General features: G+C 53.7%; 2 protein-coding genes and 1 pseudogene across 2 annotated transcripts in view; 2 read left to right on the top strand and 1 right to left on the bottom strand.

Moving 5' to 3' along the window:
* LOC129399576 (uncharacterized) overlaps nt 1–13277 on the top strand; it is a 378786-nt pseudogene that overhangs the window by 45882 nt on the left and 319627 nt on the right.
* ACTR1B (actin related protein 1B) lies at nt 1461–8625 on the bottom strand. The gene is made up of 11 exons (XM_004609218.2): nt 8415–8625; nt 6730–6794; nt 5691–5766; nt 4661–4786; nt 4312–4436; nt 3961–4177; nt 3731–3823; nt 3472–3646; nt 2794–2855; nt 2576–2616; nt 1461–2450 (listed from the first exon to the last, which is right to left on the bottom strand). The coding sequence occupies exons 1-11, from the start codon at nt 8460–8462 to the stop codon at nt 2348–2350; spliced, it is 1131 nt and encodes a 376-aa protein (XP_004609275.1). The 5' UTR covers nt 8463–8625; the 3' UTR covers nt 1461–2347.
* Nucleotides 9415–13277, top strand: part of LOC101542134 (tyrosine-protein kinase ZAP-70) — a 40238-nt gene continuing 36375 nt past the window's right edge. Inside the window, exon 1 of the mRNA XM_055119781.1 lies at nt 9415–9705. The gene's annotated coding sequence lies outside the window, so the exon portion shown is untranslated. The remainder of the gene's footprint in view (nt 9706–13277) is intronic.

A 13277-nucleotide genomic window follows, 5' to 3' on the forward strand; every position in this document is an offset into this window, starting at 1 on the left:
CCCACTGTATAATCGCTCCAGCCCCTCTACTGTTCTATATTGTCTGCCTAATTTATTATTATTTTAGATTTAAAAATTTAGGGGCCAAAGTGATAGTACAGGGGTAAGGTGCTTGCATCACATGAGGCCAACCCAAATTTAATCCCTGGCATCTCATATCATCTGAAGCAACCAGTAAATTCAGAAGTAACCCCTGAGCATCACCAGGTGTGTCCCCAGAACAAAACAAAAATTAAAAAAATGTTAGTGGCGCGGGTGGAGGGTCAGGGGGCACCTGGTGTGCTCAGTGGCTCCTGATGGTGCTTGGGGAACAGGATGGAAACAAGATGTGCTTCGTGCAAGGCAGGCATCTTAACTACTATATTATCTCTCTGGCCCCCAGCCCCAGTTTACTTTATGTTTTCATTAGAATTTTTAAATTTTAGGTACCAAGGTTTCCAACTATTTAAACTGTGGATACTGTGTTCATAGTAGGGCTTCATGTATAAAACATTCCAGGACCATTCACCAGAAAATCTGCTTCCCTCCACTTTCATTCCAGTGCTCCCCAATCAATTCCCTCCCTTTTTTTTTTTTTTTGTTTTTTGGGTCACACCTGGTGATACACAGGGGTTACTCCTGGCTCATGCACTCAGGAATTACCCCTGGCAGTGCTCGAGGACCATATGGGATGCTGGGAATGGAACCCGGGTCAACCACGTGCAAGGCAAACGCCCTCCCCACTGTGCTCTCGCTCCAGCCCACTCCCTCCTGTTTTTTAAATAATTTATATTTAACATGGCATCAGGATCTTCTTTCAAGCGGTTCTCCTCACCTTATCCCTGACATATCCCTAGCTTTCGTTGAACATATTTTTCTGGTACAAAATGTTGCCCGCACATCTTTCAAGCTGGTTTTACTATGTTATGTTTGTTTGGGAACCACACCAGCTGTGCTCAGCACTAACTCCTGGATCTGTGTTCAGAAATCACTCCATGCTCAGGGGACCACATCTGGTGGCATACCTAGCCATGCTGGGTTAGGGGAATGTCAGGTGAGGAGTGGCACTTAGGCAAGGCATGTGCTCCACCCTTGAGCTCTCTCCTGTCCCCAAACACAAGTACCTTTGCAGACATACTGTAGCTCTCCACTCATTGCTCACACAGCGCCCTCTGCTTCCACAGAGCCCGCTGCTTAGCCTCTTCCCCCAGGGTTCAGCTCATTAACAAGAGGTGCCCAATCTCTGCAGGCGAGACACGGTCTTGGGCCTGCCATGTGCCTGCGCCTAGGTGGCAGCCGTGTTTCTACTTCTCTGTTTGCATGGCAGCAGGCAGGGACAGGGAGGGAGAACTGTGCCCGGGTGAGTCCAGCCTCCTGGGCCATGTTGCCATACCAACCACCGACACCTTCTGGGAGCTCTGGTGCTTCCTGCTCCCCCAGGACCCATGTGCAGACAACAGAAAACAGCCACACACAGTGCCTCGTCCGTAATTATTACTATATTGATTTACAAAAAGTTTTCTTTTTTTCCAGGCAGCTGTGTTAAGTTATTGTACATTTCTGGGAAAGGGAGGTGGGAGTCCCAGCCACAGGGGCTTTCTTGGGGGAGGCAGAAGAAAAGGTGCCCCCTCACACCTAGGTCTGGCCCCTATGATATGGCTCCCCGGCCCCCCTACAAAGACCATGAACCCTTTTCTGCCCAGAGTCCGGAAGGGGGGGGGTACAGGGTAAACTTCGGGGCAAGGAAGAGCAAGTCCACGGACGCGCTGACGGGACCACAGTCAACAGTGGCTGCTGTGAGCCCCCCGTGTTCTCTGCCCTGACTCCACCTGGTCGGGGCCAGGCCCGGGACTGCCCTGTACTCAACCGACACCAAGGCACACGCCGAGGAAGATGGGAATGGACTGTGACAGGGCCAGCAGTGCAGAGGTGTGGCCTTGGGCTCCCCTGCTGGGTCAGGAGAAGGTGGCACAGGAAGTAGTAACACCCCTCGTCCAGCCCACTCAGCACCCCAGCCCTCAGGGGGGTCCTGCCAGAGGAGATGGGGGCGTCTGGGTGTCTGGCTTTGGCGCTCAGAGGCAACCCTGCGGGGCAGAGCAATGAACCTCAGGCCTCAGTGGCTCTGCCATGGGGGACACCCAGCGCCACCCAGAGCCGGCGCCTCAGGTCCTCCACTCCTGTTAAGACTCTCTTCCACGCAACTGAGGTTACTGTGGGAGGGCGGGGAGCAGCGGGCAGCACAGGTGCACCCCGCCAGGAACTCGGCATGCAGGGGACACCAGCTGGCACAGAAGCCCACAGTACAGAGGCTCAGGGCCCGGCCCCTGGCCTTCCACTCTCCCACCTGCCGCAACCTCCTCCTCGGGCACTAGAAGGTTTTGCGATGAATAGCCCGGGAGCCATCCTCCTCATACTCCTTTTTGGAAACCCACATCTTCTTGAACGTGTCCAGGGAGGCCAAAATGGAGCCACTGCAAGGAGGGAGGAATGGTGTAAGCAGGCCCACCCATGCCGAGCAGGGAGGGACACCCCCGCGCCCCGCCCCAAAATCTCCAGTTCAAAGTGGCTCCATGCCAGCCCACCCGCCATGCCTCACCCAATCCACGTGGAGTACAGCCGCTCCTGGGGCGCTGAGATCTGCAGGAAGCAAAGGTGGCCCGTAAGCTGTGCCCACCTACAGCCTCCGCCCTGCCCAGATCAGAAGTAGCGCCATGGGGAGGCAAGAGGGGCGCCTTAAGGCCACACTAGTTCTCTCCCTGATGCATCAAGTCTGCCCGGCACCCCAAATCCCAAGGGGACTCCTCATAACCTCACCTTGATTTTGACATCCTTTGGGGCAAGCTTCTTCACTTCACTTAGCAATCGGTCACCAAAACCTGTGAACACAGAGCTGCTGAAGTTGGGGTCCACCTCTCTGGCACTGGTTCCCCATGTCCCACCTCAGGCACTCTCCCTCCGCTGGCCTTTCCCCGATTCCACAGCAAGCAAAGATCTAGCACCCTGCCTGCAGGGTGCCCGGTGTCCAGAGACCACGAGAAATGGATTCCCACCCCTGCCACATAGCTGTGCCTGGCCCTATGTGTCCCTCCCACCCCCAACACGCCGACAGCAGAGGCCAACGGAGAAAATGCCCATGGGGTCTGACCCTGTGAGTAAAGATCACGCGAAGCTCTGGGCAGAGGGGGCCTGGCCAGGGCTGGGGGCAAGGCAGGGCTGAAGCAGCACAGCCCACTGGGAGGGGAAACTCAGACGGTTTCTACCAAGCAGCAGGTGTGCCCCAACTTAAGACTTGGCACTGCTACTTTGGGGTTCTCTTCTCAAGCATCTTTAGGCAGGGTGGGAGTCAGAGCCCACCAATTTGGGGAGCTACCAACAGGGGAGGCAGCTGTACGCCACCCCGGGGTGCACAGGAGCCTGAGTGTGCAGGGATGGGGGTGCACTTGCTGCCTGGTGGTGGCCTCCACTTATGTTACCCGTCCCCTCCCTGGGCACCTTTGAAAAGTGTGGAGCCGCCTGAGAGCACGATGTTGGCAAAGAGCGTCCGGCGCAGGTCCATGTCCGATTTGTGGATGGCGAAGGCCAGCACCTCATGCAGCCCCTCACTCTCATCCCCAACTAGGTCTGGCTGGAACAACAGCTCGGGCGCCCGGAAGCGCGCTGGCCCCACCTGTGGGATAGGAGTGAAGCAGTCGGGCCTCCAGACTCTGGTGGTGCCACCGTGGCCCCCCCACCCCGCGCTGGGCCTACTTACATCAAGCACGCTGCCGTCGGGCAGTGTGTACTGCACCTTCTCGGTCTCCAGGGCCTCGTCCTTCTGCGGGTTGATGGACAGGTAACAGGCTCGCTGTGGGGGACACAACTCGCTCTCAGAAGACTGTAGCACGAGGGAACCATGGCCCAGGCCTCCCTTGCCACTTCCCCTCTCCCCCACCATCGCCACCGCCTCACCAGTCCGCTCTGCACCCCACCTGCCCCCTTTACCTCTTTGATGGTCCGAACCACCTCGAACTCGGCTGAGGTGTGAAAGTCGGCACCTTCCTTGCGCAGCAGCAGCCGGAGGTAGCGGGAGACGTCGCGGCCAGCAATGTCCACCCGCATGATGGAGTGCGGCATGGCGAAGCCCTCGTAGATGGGGACGGCGTGCGTGACCCCATCCCCTGAGTCTAGAACCACGCCCGTTGTCCGTCCTGTTGCGTACCTACCATGGGTTGGCATTCCTTCACCTCAGCCACTGGGACAGGGGGACCCCTCAGCCCTGGGAGGGACCCTGGGAGTCAAAGATCATACTGAGCAGGGCAGCTCTGGGGAGATGGGGACTCAGGGAGCACTCACAGGCTGAGCACGGCCTGCATGGAGATGAACAGGGCCGGCACGTTGAAGGTCTCAAAGAACACCTCGGCCGCCTTCTCCCGGTTCTTACTGGGGTTGAGTGGTGCTTCCGTGAGGAGAACAGGGTGCTACAGGAGAGGGTGGGATCAAGGGAATGCACCCAGCAATACAATGAACCCTCAAAGGACCTTTCCAGAGAGTGGCCTGCTGTCCTTCCAAGCTACCCTGCTGCCCACGGGGGTGGGGGCGGGAGACCAGCTCTCCGGGAAACTGGGCTCAGAGGCAGCCAGGGGAAGGGGGCCTGTGCGGGCAGGCAGGAAGCAGAGCAAGAAGCGGGCCCCGGGAGCCACACCTCCTCGGAGAAGGTCTGCAGCTGGTCCTTGGAGTAGACGTACTGCCAGATGCGCTCCATGTCGTTCCAGTCGCGCACCACGCCATGCTCCATGGGGTAGCGGATGGCCAGCAGGCCTCGGTGTTCCTGAAAGGGGGAGTCAGGTGTGACCAGGCCTTGCCTGGCACCCACCTCTGCCCTTCTGATGCAGAACAGGTCCTTCCAGCAGCAACTCAGACCCTCAGGCCCAGCTAGTGTCTTTGGGCCTCTCCCCTGCCCCTCGCAGCACCTGGCCTCCACCCCACAGGGCAGTGCCATGAGCCTCCTTGCGACTGGCTCTCCAGCCGGTGCTCAGTGCCCCCCTGAACCTGCCTTCCTGTCCCCCGACTTGCCTCTTCTCCCCAAATACTCTCGGGCCTCCTTCATCCACTTGGGGCTCCTCCTGACCTGTCTCCCCAGCCCCACCTCTGCGCCCCTGCTCCAACCCTACAGGATGGGGACCCCAGGTGCTCACACCCTCTCGCTTGCTATTCTCCCCCTCATCCCTGGCCCCCTGCTACAGGGTCTTGTCTGACCATGTGAGTCTACCCTGTCAGGGCCCAAAGAGGCCCCTGTGGCTCCTTTTTGGATCCATCCTCAAGCCCAAGTGATTCAGACTCGAGCGGCTTTAGTGAGTGTGCGCCGTGCTGGGGTTAGACCCAGGGTCTCACCTGAGCCGTGGCCTTGGCCTGCTCAGCTGTGGGACAGGAAGTCAGAACAGGGCCTCGTACACGGGGGCAAGTGCTCTGCCACTAGGCCATCTCCTAGGCCCCTAATGCTACAGTGCCATGAGTTTTTCCTTTGGCAGCTTCCAAACAGCATCTGTGTCTTCTCCACTGCCACCAGCACCTCATCTTTCAGAGCAGAGTGCTTGGGGAGGGAAGCCCGAGATGCCCAGACGACCCCAGAGAACAGAATCCGCAGGGCCCCTCAGGAGACTCTGACGGGGATCATCAACACGCCTGGGGACTGTGAGGTCCCCGGCCCAAGTGGAGGTGGCTCCCAATGTTACCTCTGCCTTGGGTCCGATGAAGAGGTCCCCCTCCAGGGCTCCGGCCATCACCCGCATGTGCTTCGGGCGCCCCACACTGAGGACAAGAGAAGCTGGTGAGGAGGGTGGGGACAAAGCTGAGCCTGTGGACTGAGGCCCGCATATGCAGGGTGAGAAGAAAGGGTGTCCCCCCCTTTCACTCCCCGCTCCCTGCTCTACTCCCACGGCCCAGTGCTGGGCTGGCCACAATGACTCAGCCCATGTGCTGGATTCCAGCGGGCAGGGTCCCCCAAAGGCCAGGCCAAGGCCACTCCTGCCCTTCCCCCGCAGCGTGGCCAGAGAGGGGGTCTGCTTCCTGATGACCAGACACAACCAGTGGAGCTGGGCCTGTGCCCTGCCCAGCAGCAGACCCGCCCCCACCCCTGTGGAGTTAAGAAAAGCCAGCTCCAGGCCCGCACGGTGCTCTGCGCCAGCTGCCTCTGCACCAGGACTGCGGTTGGCGCCACAGCTATCACAAGGAGGGTCTGGGTCCCCCTCCAATCTTCAAGGGAGATGCTCCCCTCAGACTAGAGGGTACTGCTGTCTGGGCTTCCGCCCCCTCACCCCTGCAATCCGCCCCCTCACCCCTGCAACCTGGGCACCAATCAGAGACACTGCTGGACTGAAGGAAACTTTCTAGAATCTGAAAATAGACAAGACTGGACACAAATGTGTCTGGTGAGGCGGGGCTGTCTGGCATCCCTTTCCTCCCTGTGCCCTGGGAGACGAGCCCTGTCATCTCTGCCAGCACCACACCCATCCCTCGGGACTGCTGCCTGCTGTCCCGCCTCCTCACTTAATGAAGGGCCCAAATCTCAGGCCCCAAAGGAAGGGAGTCCAGAGTCTGCACAGTCAGAGTAGCCGGTACTGTTAAACTCACACTGGTCCTTTCTCTCACAGCTGGAGGCATCAGTGGTCTCCAGTGAGCCAAGACACAGAGCTCTTGTCTGCCCCTGGTTCCCCAAACTCTCCCCCTAAGAGCAAATAAAAGAGCTTGAGTTGCTGCCCAGGCAACACTTACTAGTTTGGAAAACAGTATTTGGGAATCTGGTCTCCTGCAAAGCCAGCCTTGATGACCCCTGAGCCCTGCAAGAGAAAAAAAATATTCTTAGCTCCTGCAGCAGAGGGCTGGATTGGTTATAAGCATACCAATGGTTCAAATTTGGGGAGCAGACAACAGTTTTGCACCCTCTCTCTCTCTGAAATCCAACATTTGGAACAGGAGGTGGGAGAAGAAGGGTGCCACTGGCCTCTAGGGACATAGGCCGAACAGCGTCTAGCCCAGAGTATCTGAGTGGCAGCCTGGGAAACCTGAAGCATACTTCCTCTGAGGGACCCACAAGGTGAGCTACATCCATATGTGCTGGAAAAAATCCCTAAGTATGGTTTTAGACATGAGCTCCCTGGCCCCTGAGCAGAACACATATAGGCCCCAGAAAAGAGCATTGGTGTTCAGGGAGAGGGTATCTCTCTGGTCTCCCCAGAATTACAGGTGAAGTAGCTCTGAGTGGGAAGTTGGCACCTGGACAGCTCCCAGTGAAGGGCCCAGAACAGCAGATATGAATACACAGACACACAGACACGTGCATGCTAAAGGGTGCAAAGTGCAGAGGGCCCACGCCAGCCGGGTCTGAGCTCATTGCCTGTCAATGAGCCAAAGTGAATTATTTGCCCACCAGGAAAATAATTCTTTGCTCATTTGGACTTCCCTGTAGTGGCTGGAGGGCACCCCCCAAACCCAATTCTGGCCTTTTCAGTAAACATCACACTCAGGGAGCTCTTATGGCAAACACCAAAGGGTCACACAGAGAGAATGAGGCAGATCCGAAAAAGAGGAGTGAGTCATTAAGAGTCCCAGGCTCACATGTCAGCGGCACAGCCCGGCTCCCATCCTGTCCTTCATTTCTTTAAGGACAACCAGAAATTCCTGGCCAGGAGCTGAACGAGCAGAGCCCACCAGGGCTGAAGGGCAAGGCCAGTGCCAGGCTGGACATCTTTCCTCCCAATGATCCCAATCTGACTGTGGTTTCCAACTCTGTCCACTGCCCCCCATCACCATGGACTGGGAGAACTTAAGAAGCGAGAGGGTCAAAGTCAACCGGCCAGATCTCGGTGGAGCTGGAACTGGCGATGATTAATACGTATTAAAATGCCCGGGAAAGAATGCGGTAGAATTGGTTTGCTAAGGAGGTCAGCCTGGGAGTGTAGTTGTAAAGGTCATCAGACCAACCAAAGCCAAACAGTCCCGCAACGTGCAAAACGGCACCCAGATGCTACCTGGCTCCACCAGGGCGAGGGGAGGCGGAAAGGCTGAGGGGGTCTGACTACCTGTCGAGTAACCTCACTCCCCACCGAGAAGGGTGAGGAGCCCACCCTAGGGGCTGAAGCACGGGGGTCCTGCTGGAGGCAGCCCGGAGGGTACCACCGAGATGCTAACCGAGGGAGGCTCGGAGGATGCACTCCACCGTTCCAGTATCCCTCCAGCTTCGGGCGGGGCTCGGGCACAGATTCCGCCGGACTAGCTCAGGGCTCCCGGTTACTGAGCCAGGTGGGCTTGCGAGTCCCTGATCGGGGGCGGGCGAGCGTGCTAAGTCCGACGCAAAAGTCAATACAGGCGGAGTCCCCCACCCCACCTCGCCCCCCAAACACCAGCGCCTCGGCGGGCTGCCCGGCTCCCCACCCCCGCTTCCCGCTGCCGGGCCTCACGTTGTCGATGACCACGGGCTGGTTGGCGATGATGTCGTAGGACTCCATGGCCAGGCCGGGCCGGCCCTGCCCAGCAGGCGGGCCGTAGGAGGGACCCCGCGGAGCGCGGGCAGGTGGACTAAGGACAGAGGCGCCTCCAGATGCGGCGCCGCGCCCCTCCCACCCCGAAGGCGCAGCCTACGCTGGCCCGGAGGGTCTTGCTCTAGGGCGGATCCTGCGTCCAATCACCGCCACTACAGGCGCAGATTGACGGGGACCGCCCGGGCGGCTGGGGGCAGGGGGCGGGGCCTCGGGGTGAGTGCCCGCCAATGGAGGGAGTTCGAAAGAACTGCCGGGGCGTTCCAAGGTAGGCTGCGCCGTGCACGAATGATGTCATGGCTCGGCTCTTAAAGGGGAGGGTGGGTGGAATGGACCAGCAGCGAGTTCTTCCGCCGGTTCCGAAGTCTTGGATCGCGCATTTCAGCTGAACGCGCAGTCCCGGAGGAAGCGAGAGCTGAATTGCACCCAGAATATTTCCTTTCTGAGCATTGAAAAGGATCCTCTTCTTTGTAAACATTCACTTCGAAGCACCGAACCTAATGCTTGCAGACTTCTACCTACTTTACGTAAATCCGACTATATCTCCGCAGTAGTTCTACCAGGTAGTAACAGTGTTGTCACTGCGGCTACAGTGGCATTGGCAATCAAAGAGCCTAACACTTAAGTAAGAATAAAACAGCGATTCTCCCAAAGCAGCGATCAATCTAGCTGGCAAGAGCGGGGTTGGTATTGGGCAGCCCCCTCTCGCGCTGAGCTCAGCCGCTAGGATGCAAGGTATGGGTGGAGTCAGAAATTGATTTCCAAACGGAGCCCCAGTTATTTGTCTTTTCATTTAGCTTCCCAGTATATTGTGACATCGCACGGAAAAGTGCAGAATCCCTAGTGACAGACTTGTAGAAGCATCATCGGGTTTAAGAAACAGCATGACCGGTCTCCCACGAGCCTCGCATTTCTATCTTCACTGCCCTGAATTCCGCTCCCGTAGGTCCCTGACCCCTGACACCAGCGCCGGTTTGGCTACTATTTTCGTACTTGAGGCACAGTATTTTTTGTATCTGGTTTCTGTACTTTCATAAAATGCTCATGCTGCAACCGTTAAGCGAGTTTTACATAATCTGGTAAGAAACACGTAAGGAAGGACACGTGGCTAGTTAAACTAAAGAAAGCCAGACACTTCGGAACTTGTGTCTCTGGAATGTGACGCATCTTCAAAGACTCTTTAATACCGGAAAGGGACCATTGGCAAATCTGTGTGAGTGAAAGTTTACACTCTAAACTTTCTGTTGTTTTTGTTTGGGGAGGAGGGGGCGTTGTGGAGAGAGGGCAAACCCAGCGGTACTTACTTTCCCAACACTATAAATGTTTGTATTAAATTGTTTTTTAACTTGCTCATGTATAGATGACTTCTCACTTTTTAAAAAATTTGCTTTAGTGAAGCAAGGTAGTTTTTATTGAACGAAAATTGGTAGAAAGATGTGAAAGGAAAGAGGGAAAATGTGTTAAAGAGAAAATACAGGTTTCTCCAGGGTGGAAATAAGCAAGCAAAGAAACAGACAAGCAAGTGAATGGGTTCAAGGGAGAAAAAAAGTGTCCAAGCCTACTTCTGGCATTTTATATTGTGGTCAGACACACTTAAAATTCACCATCTTACCATCTTTAAGCATAGAGTTTGGTTTTATTAAATACTTTTGGGGCTGGAGACTTTTTATTCCCATCACCCCTTATGGTTCCCTGATCCCCCCAGAAGTGACCCCTGGTTACATGGCTAGGAGTAATCCCTGAGCACAGCCAGATGTTGCCCAAAACTCTCAATAAATAAATAAATAAATGTATAAATGTGTCTGTTATGTTATGTAACTGCTACATAACATTCAGCTACAACCATCAGCTCCAGGAATCTTTTCATTTTGTAAAACTGAAACTCTGCACCCATTAAACAGTAATTTCCCACTACCCCTTTTCTCAGCTCCTGGCAGCTAGCTATAAAATTTCTTTTTTTGTCCCCTGGCCTGCCCGGACCAGAGCTGCATACTCTCCTTTCGCCCAGGTGAGCAGGAATTACAAATTAAAATGTTCACCAGCTCTCCGGTCAGCTCTTTCTCACTGCCCGCGTTTGGTGCTCTCGAACTGCTTCCCTACCAGAGACAGCTGTTGCCTTGGACAGACAAAGGAAGAATGAGGGCTAAACTGGTTGCTGATTAGTTGCCATTTATTTAATCTCTCATCTCTCCCAGCTCTCTCCAACCGTCTCTCTAACTCGCTCTATGATGCTCTCTGTGACTCCTCTCCAATCTCCCCAGCCACTCTTACTCTCTCCTCTCAGCCTTCTCTCTAACTTATAAGCTTCTCTAACTCTGTCTCTTCTTTTCTCCCTCTCTCTCTCTCTCTTCCTCAGTCTTCCTCGAACTCCCTGTCTCACTCAATCAATCCTTCTATCTCTTTTGAAAGAATTGTCTCTCCACAATTCTTTCTTCTCGCTGTAACTGTCTCCTCTATCTGTGTTTCTGTCTCACTCACTCTTCCTCTTCTGTCTCACTCAATCTACTCTTGTCTCCTCTCCTCTCCCTCTTTTTCTTCTCTCACCACACCTCTCCAATCACGCCTCCCCATGGGAAGTGCAATCAAAATGTTTTTTCCAGTCTTCCCGACCACCTGCAGCCCACAAGGGAAAAATAGCCCTTCAGGTGTGTTTCTCCTCTCCTTAGACCAGCAACTTAATTAACATCTTTAATTCTACTTCCTAATATTTACCATTCTGTATGGACACAGTAATAGGCATGTTTAGGCTTGTAGGGTGACTCTCCTGGGGACATCTCACCACGGACTCAGACTGCAGTGCTCAGGCTGGATTCATCATTCCTAACCCCAGCAGGGTCCAAATCTAGTTGTTACTTTTTGGATCATGACATAATTTATCCATGACCAAGCACTTAACTTATAGTTAAGCATTATGGCACCTTGGCAAGGCCCATTGCAATGCCAGGGTAGCTAGCTCACCGCTTACCCTGGGTCCATCCAGTTCCTTGTCGGGACCCTGCTTTTGGAGATCTAGGAAGTAAGGGCAACTGAGGCTTAAGTTGAAAGAGCAGATATTATCTGGAGTAATATTATCTGGAGTCAATCAATTCCTAAGCCCCAGGCTTGTCTTTTTAACTGTCTTCCTATATCCATACGAAAAGCAATTGCTCTGAAATAACTAACCATGCAAAGGACAGCAAGGAAAAGAGAAAGACAATATTTACAAGTCAGAGTCTGGTCAGGAGACAAAGGTAATTGACAGGTTGAAGAAGCAATCAACAAACACAAGCTCCCAGGGCCAGGGAGGAAGGACAAACCAATGTTATACTACAGCTAGCTTTCTACTTTCTCCCAGTTTCACTGTCTTAGATACCTCATAGATCAGACTTATTGAGTATATTTCACTCAATTTATGTCCTCAAGACTCACTGAGGTGGTAGCACATGTCAGAATTTCCTTTCATTTAAATATCAAACTATATCCTGTTCTGTGTAATGTGTTATATTTTCTCTATCCATTTATCTGTTGATGCTGTGTCTGAGCTGTTATAAATATTACTGCTGTAAATTTTGGTGTATAATTACTTCTTTTTTCTTTTCTTTTCTTTTTTTTTTTGAATTGCTGTGAGATAACAGTTACAAAGTTTGTATGTTTGAGTTTTGGTCATAGAGTGATTCAAATACCCATCCCTCCACCAGTGCACATTTACACCACCCAAAATCCCCAGTACCCCCCTTACCCATCCCAACTCTTCCCCTGCCTGTGTGGCAGACAATTTCCACAATACTTTCTCTCTACTTTGAATTACATTCACTATTTCAACACCAGTCCCGCCATTATTATTTGGAATTTTCCCACCACACTCAAACCTGCTGAAAAGGCAACGCCAGACAGTTTGTTTTGTATTGCTTGTTATGAATAGCATATAATGTCTCGTGACCACGAGACCAGCCATGCACTCCTGGAATTCTAAAGTTTTAATAATTAGAGTCTGGAGAGATCTCTGAAGCAAGCTGCAAGGTTTCGAGATCCATTTGTGTTTCTCTGGATCGTGGCTGTTTAGGCGCTTAGTAAGTAGCCGGGGGCAGTTCGTGGGTGTCATCTCAGAATCACATTGGGGTGGAGGGAAGGAGAGGGACTGGTTTCTCCCCTATCCCGTAAGGCCTGGCATTTGCCCCTACTGCTCCTGCATACCTGGACCTTTCATTGAGTTCTGGAAGATGGCAGCTGTGGGGATTCCTAGGGGGCAGGTGGAGGGCCAGCACCTGCTCCCGTGTGGCATAGCCCAGTGAAAGTGGCCTATTGCAAAGTCCAGAGGCATCTCTGCAGAGAGCTGCTCAATTCTGAGATTCATTTGTGTGTCTCTGGGTCATGGTCTTTTAGAACTTAATAAGTAGCTGGGGGCAGTTCGTGGGCATCATCTCAGAGTCCTGTTGGGGTGGGGGAAAGAAGAGTATAATTGCTTCTTTAAGGCCTGATTTTAATTCTTTGGGTTATATATAACCAGACATGGGATTGATGAATTTATGGTTTTGTTGGTTTTGTTTGGGGCCCACACCCAGCAGTGCTCAGGGCTTACTCCTGACTCTGTGCTCAGAGATCACTCCTGGTGGTATTCAGGAGACCACCGAGGGTGTTGGGGATTCAAATGGGAATGGCCATGTGCTAGGCAAATTCTCTGATCTCCTTAGCATTTCTCCAATCCCAGATATTATTATTATCATCATCATCATTATTATTATTATTATTATTATTTGCTTTTTGGGTCACACCTGGCAATGCACAGGGGCTACTCCTGGCTCTGCA

Source organism: Sorex araneus, chromosome X, assembly GCF_027595985.1.
Source record: "Sorex araneus isolate mSorAra2 chromosome X, mSorAra2.pri, whole genome shotgun sequence".
Taxonomy (NCBI): domain Eukaryota; kingdom Metazoa; phylum Chordata; class Mammalia; order Eulipotyphla; family Soricidae; genus Sorex; species Sorex araneus.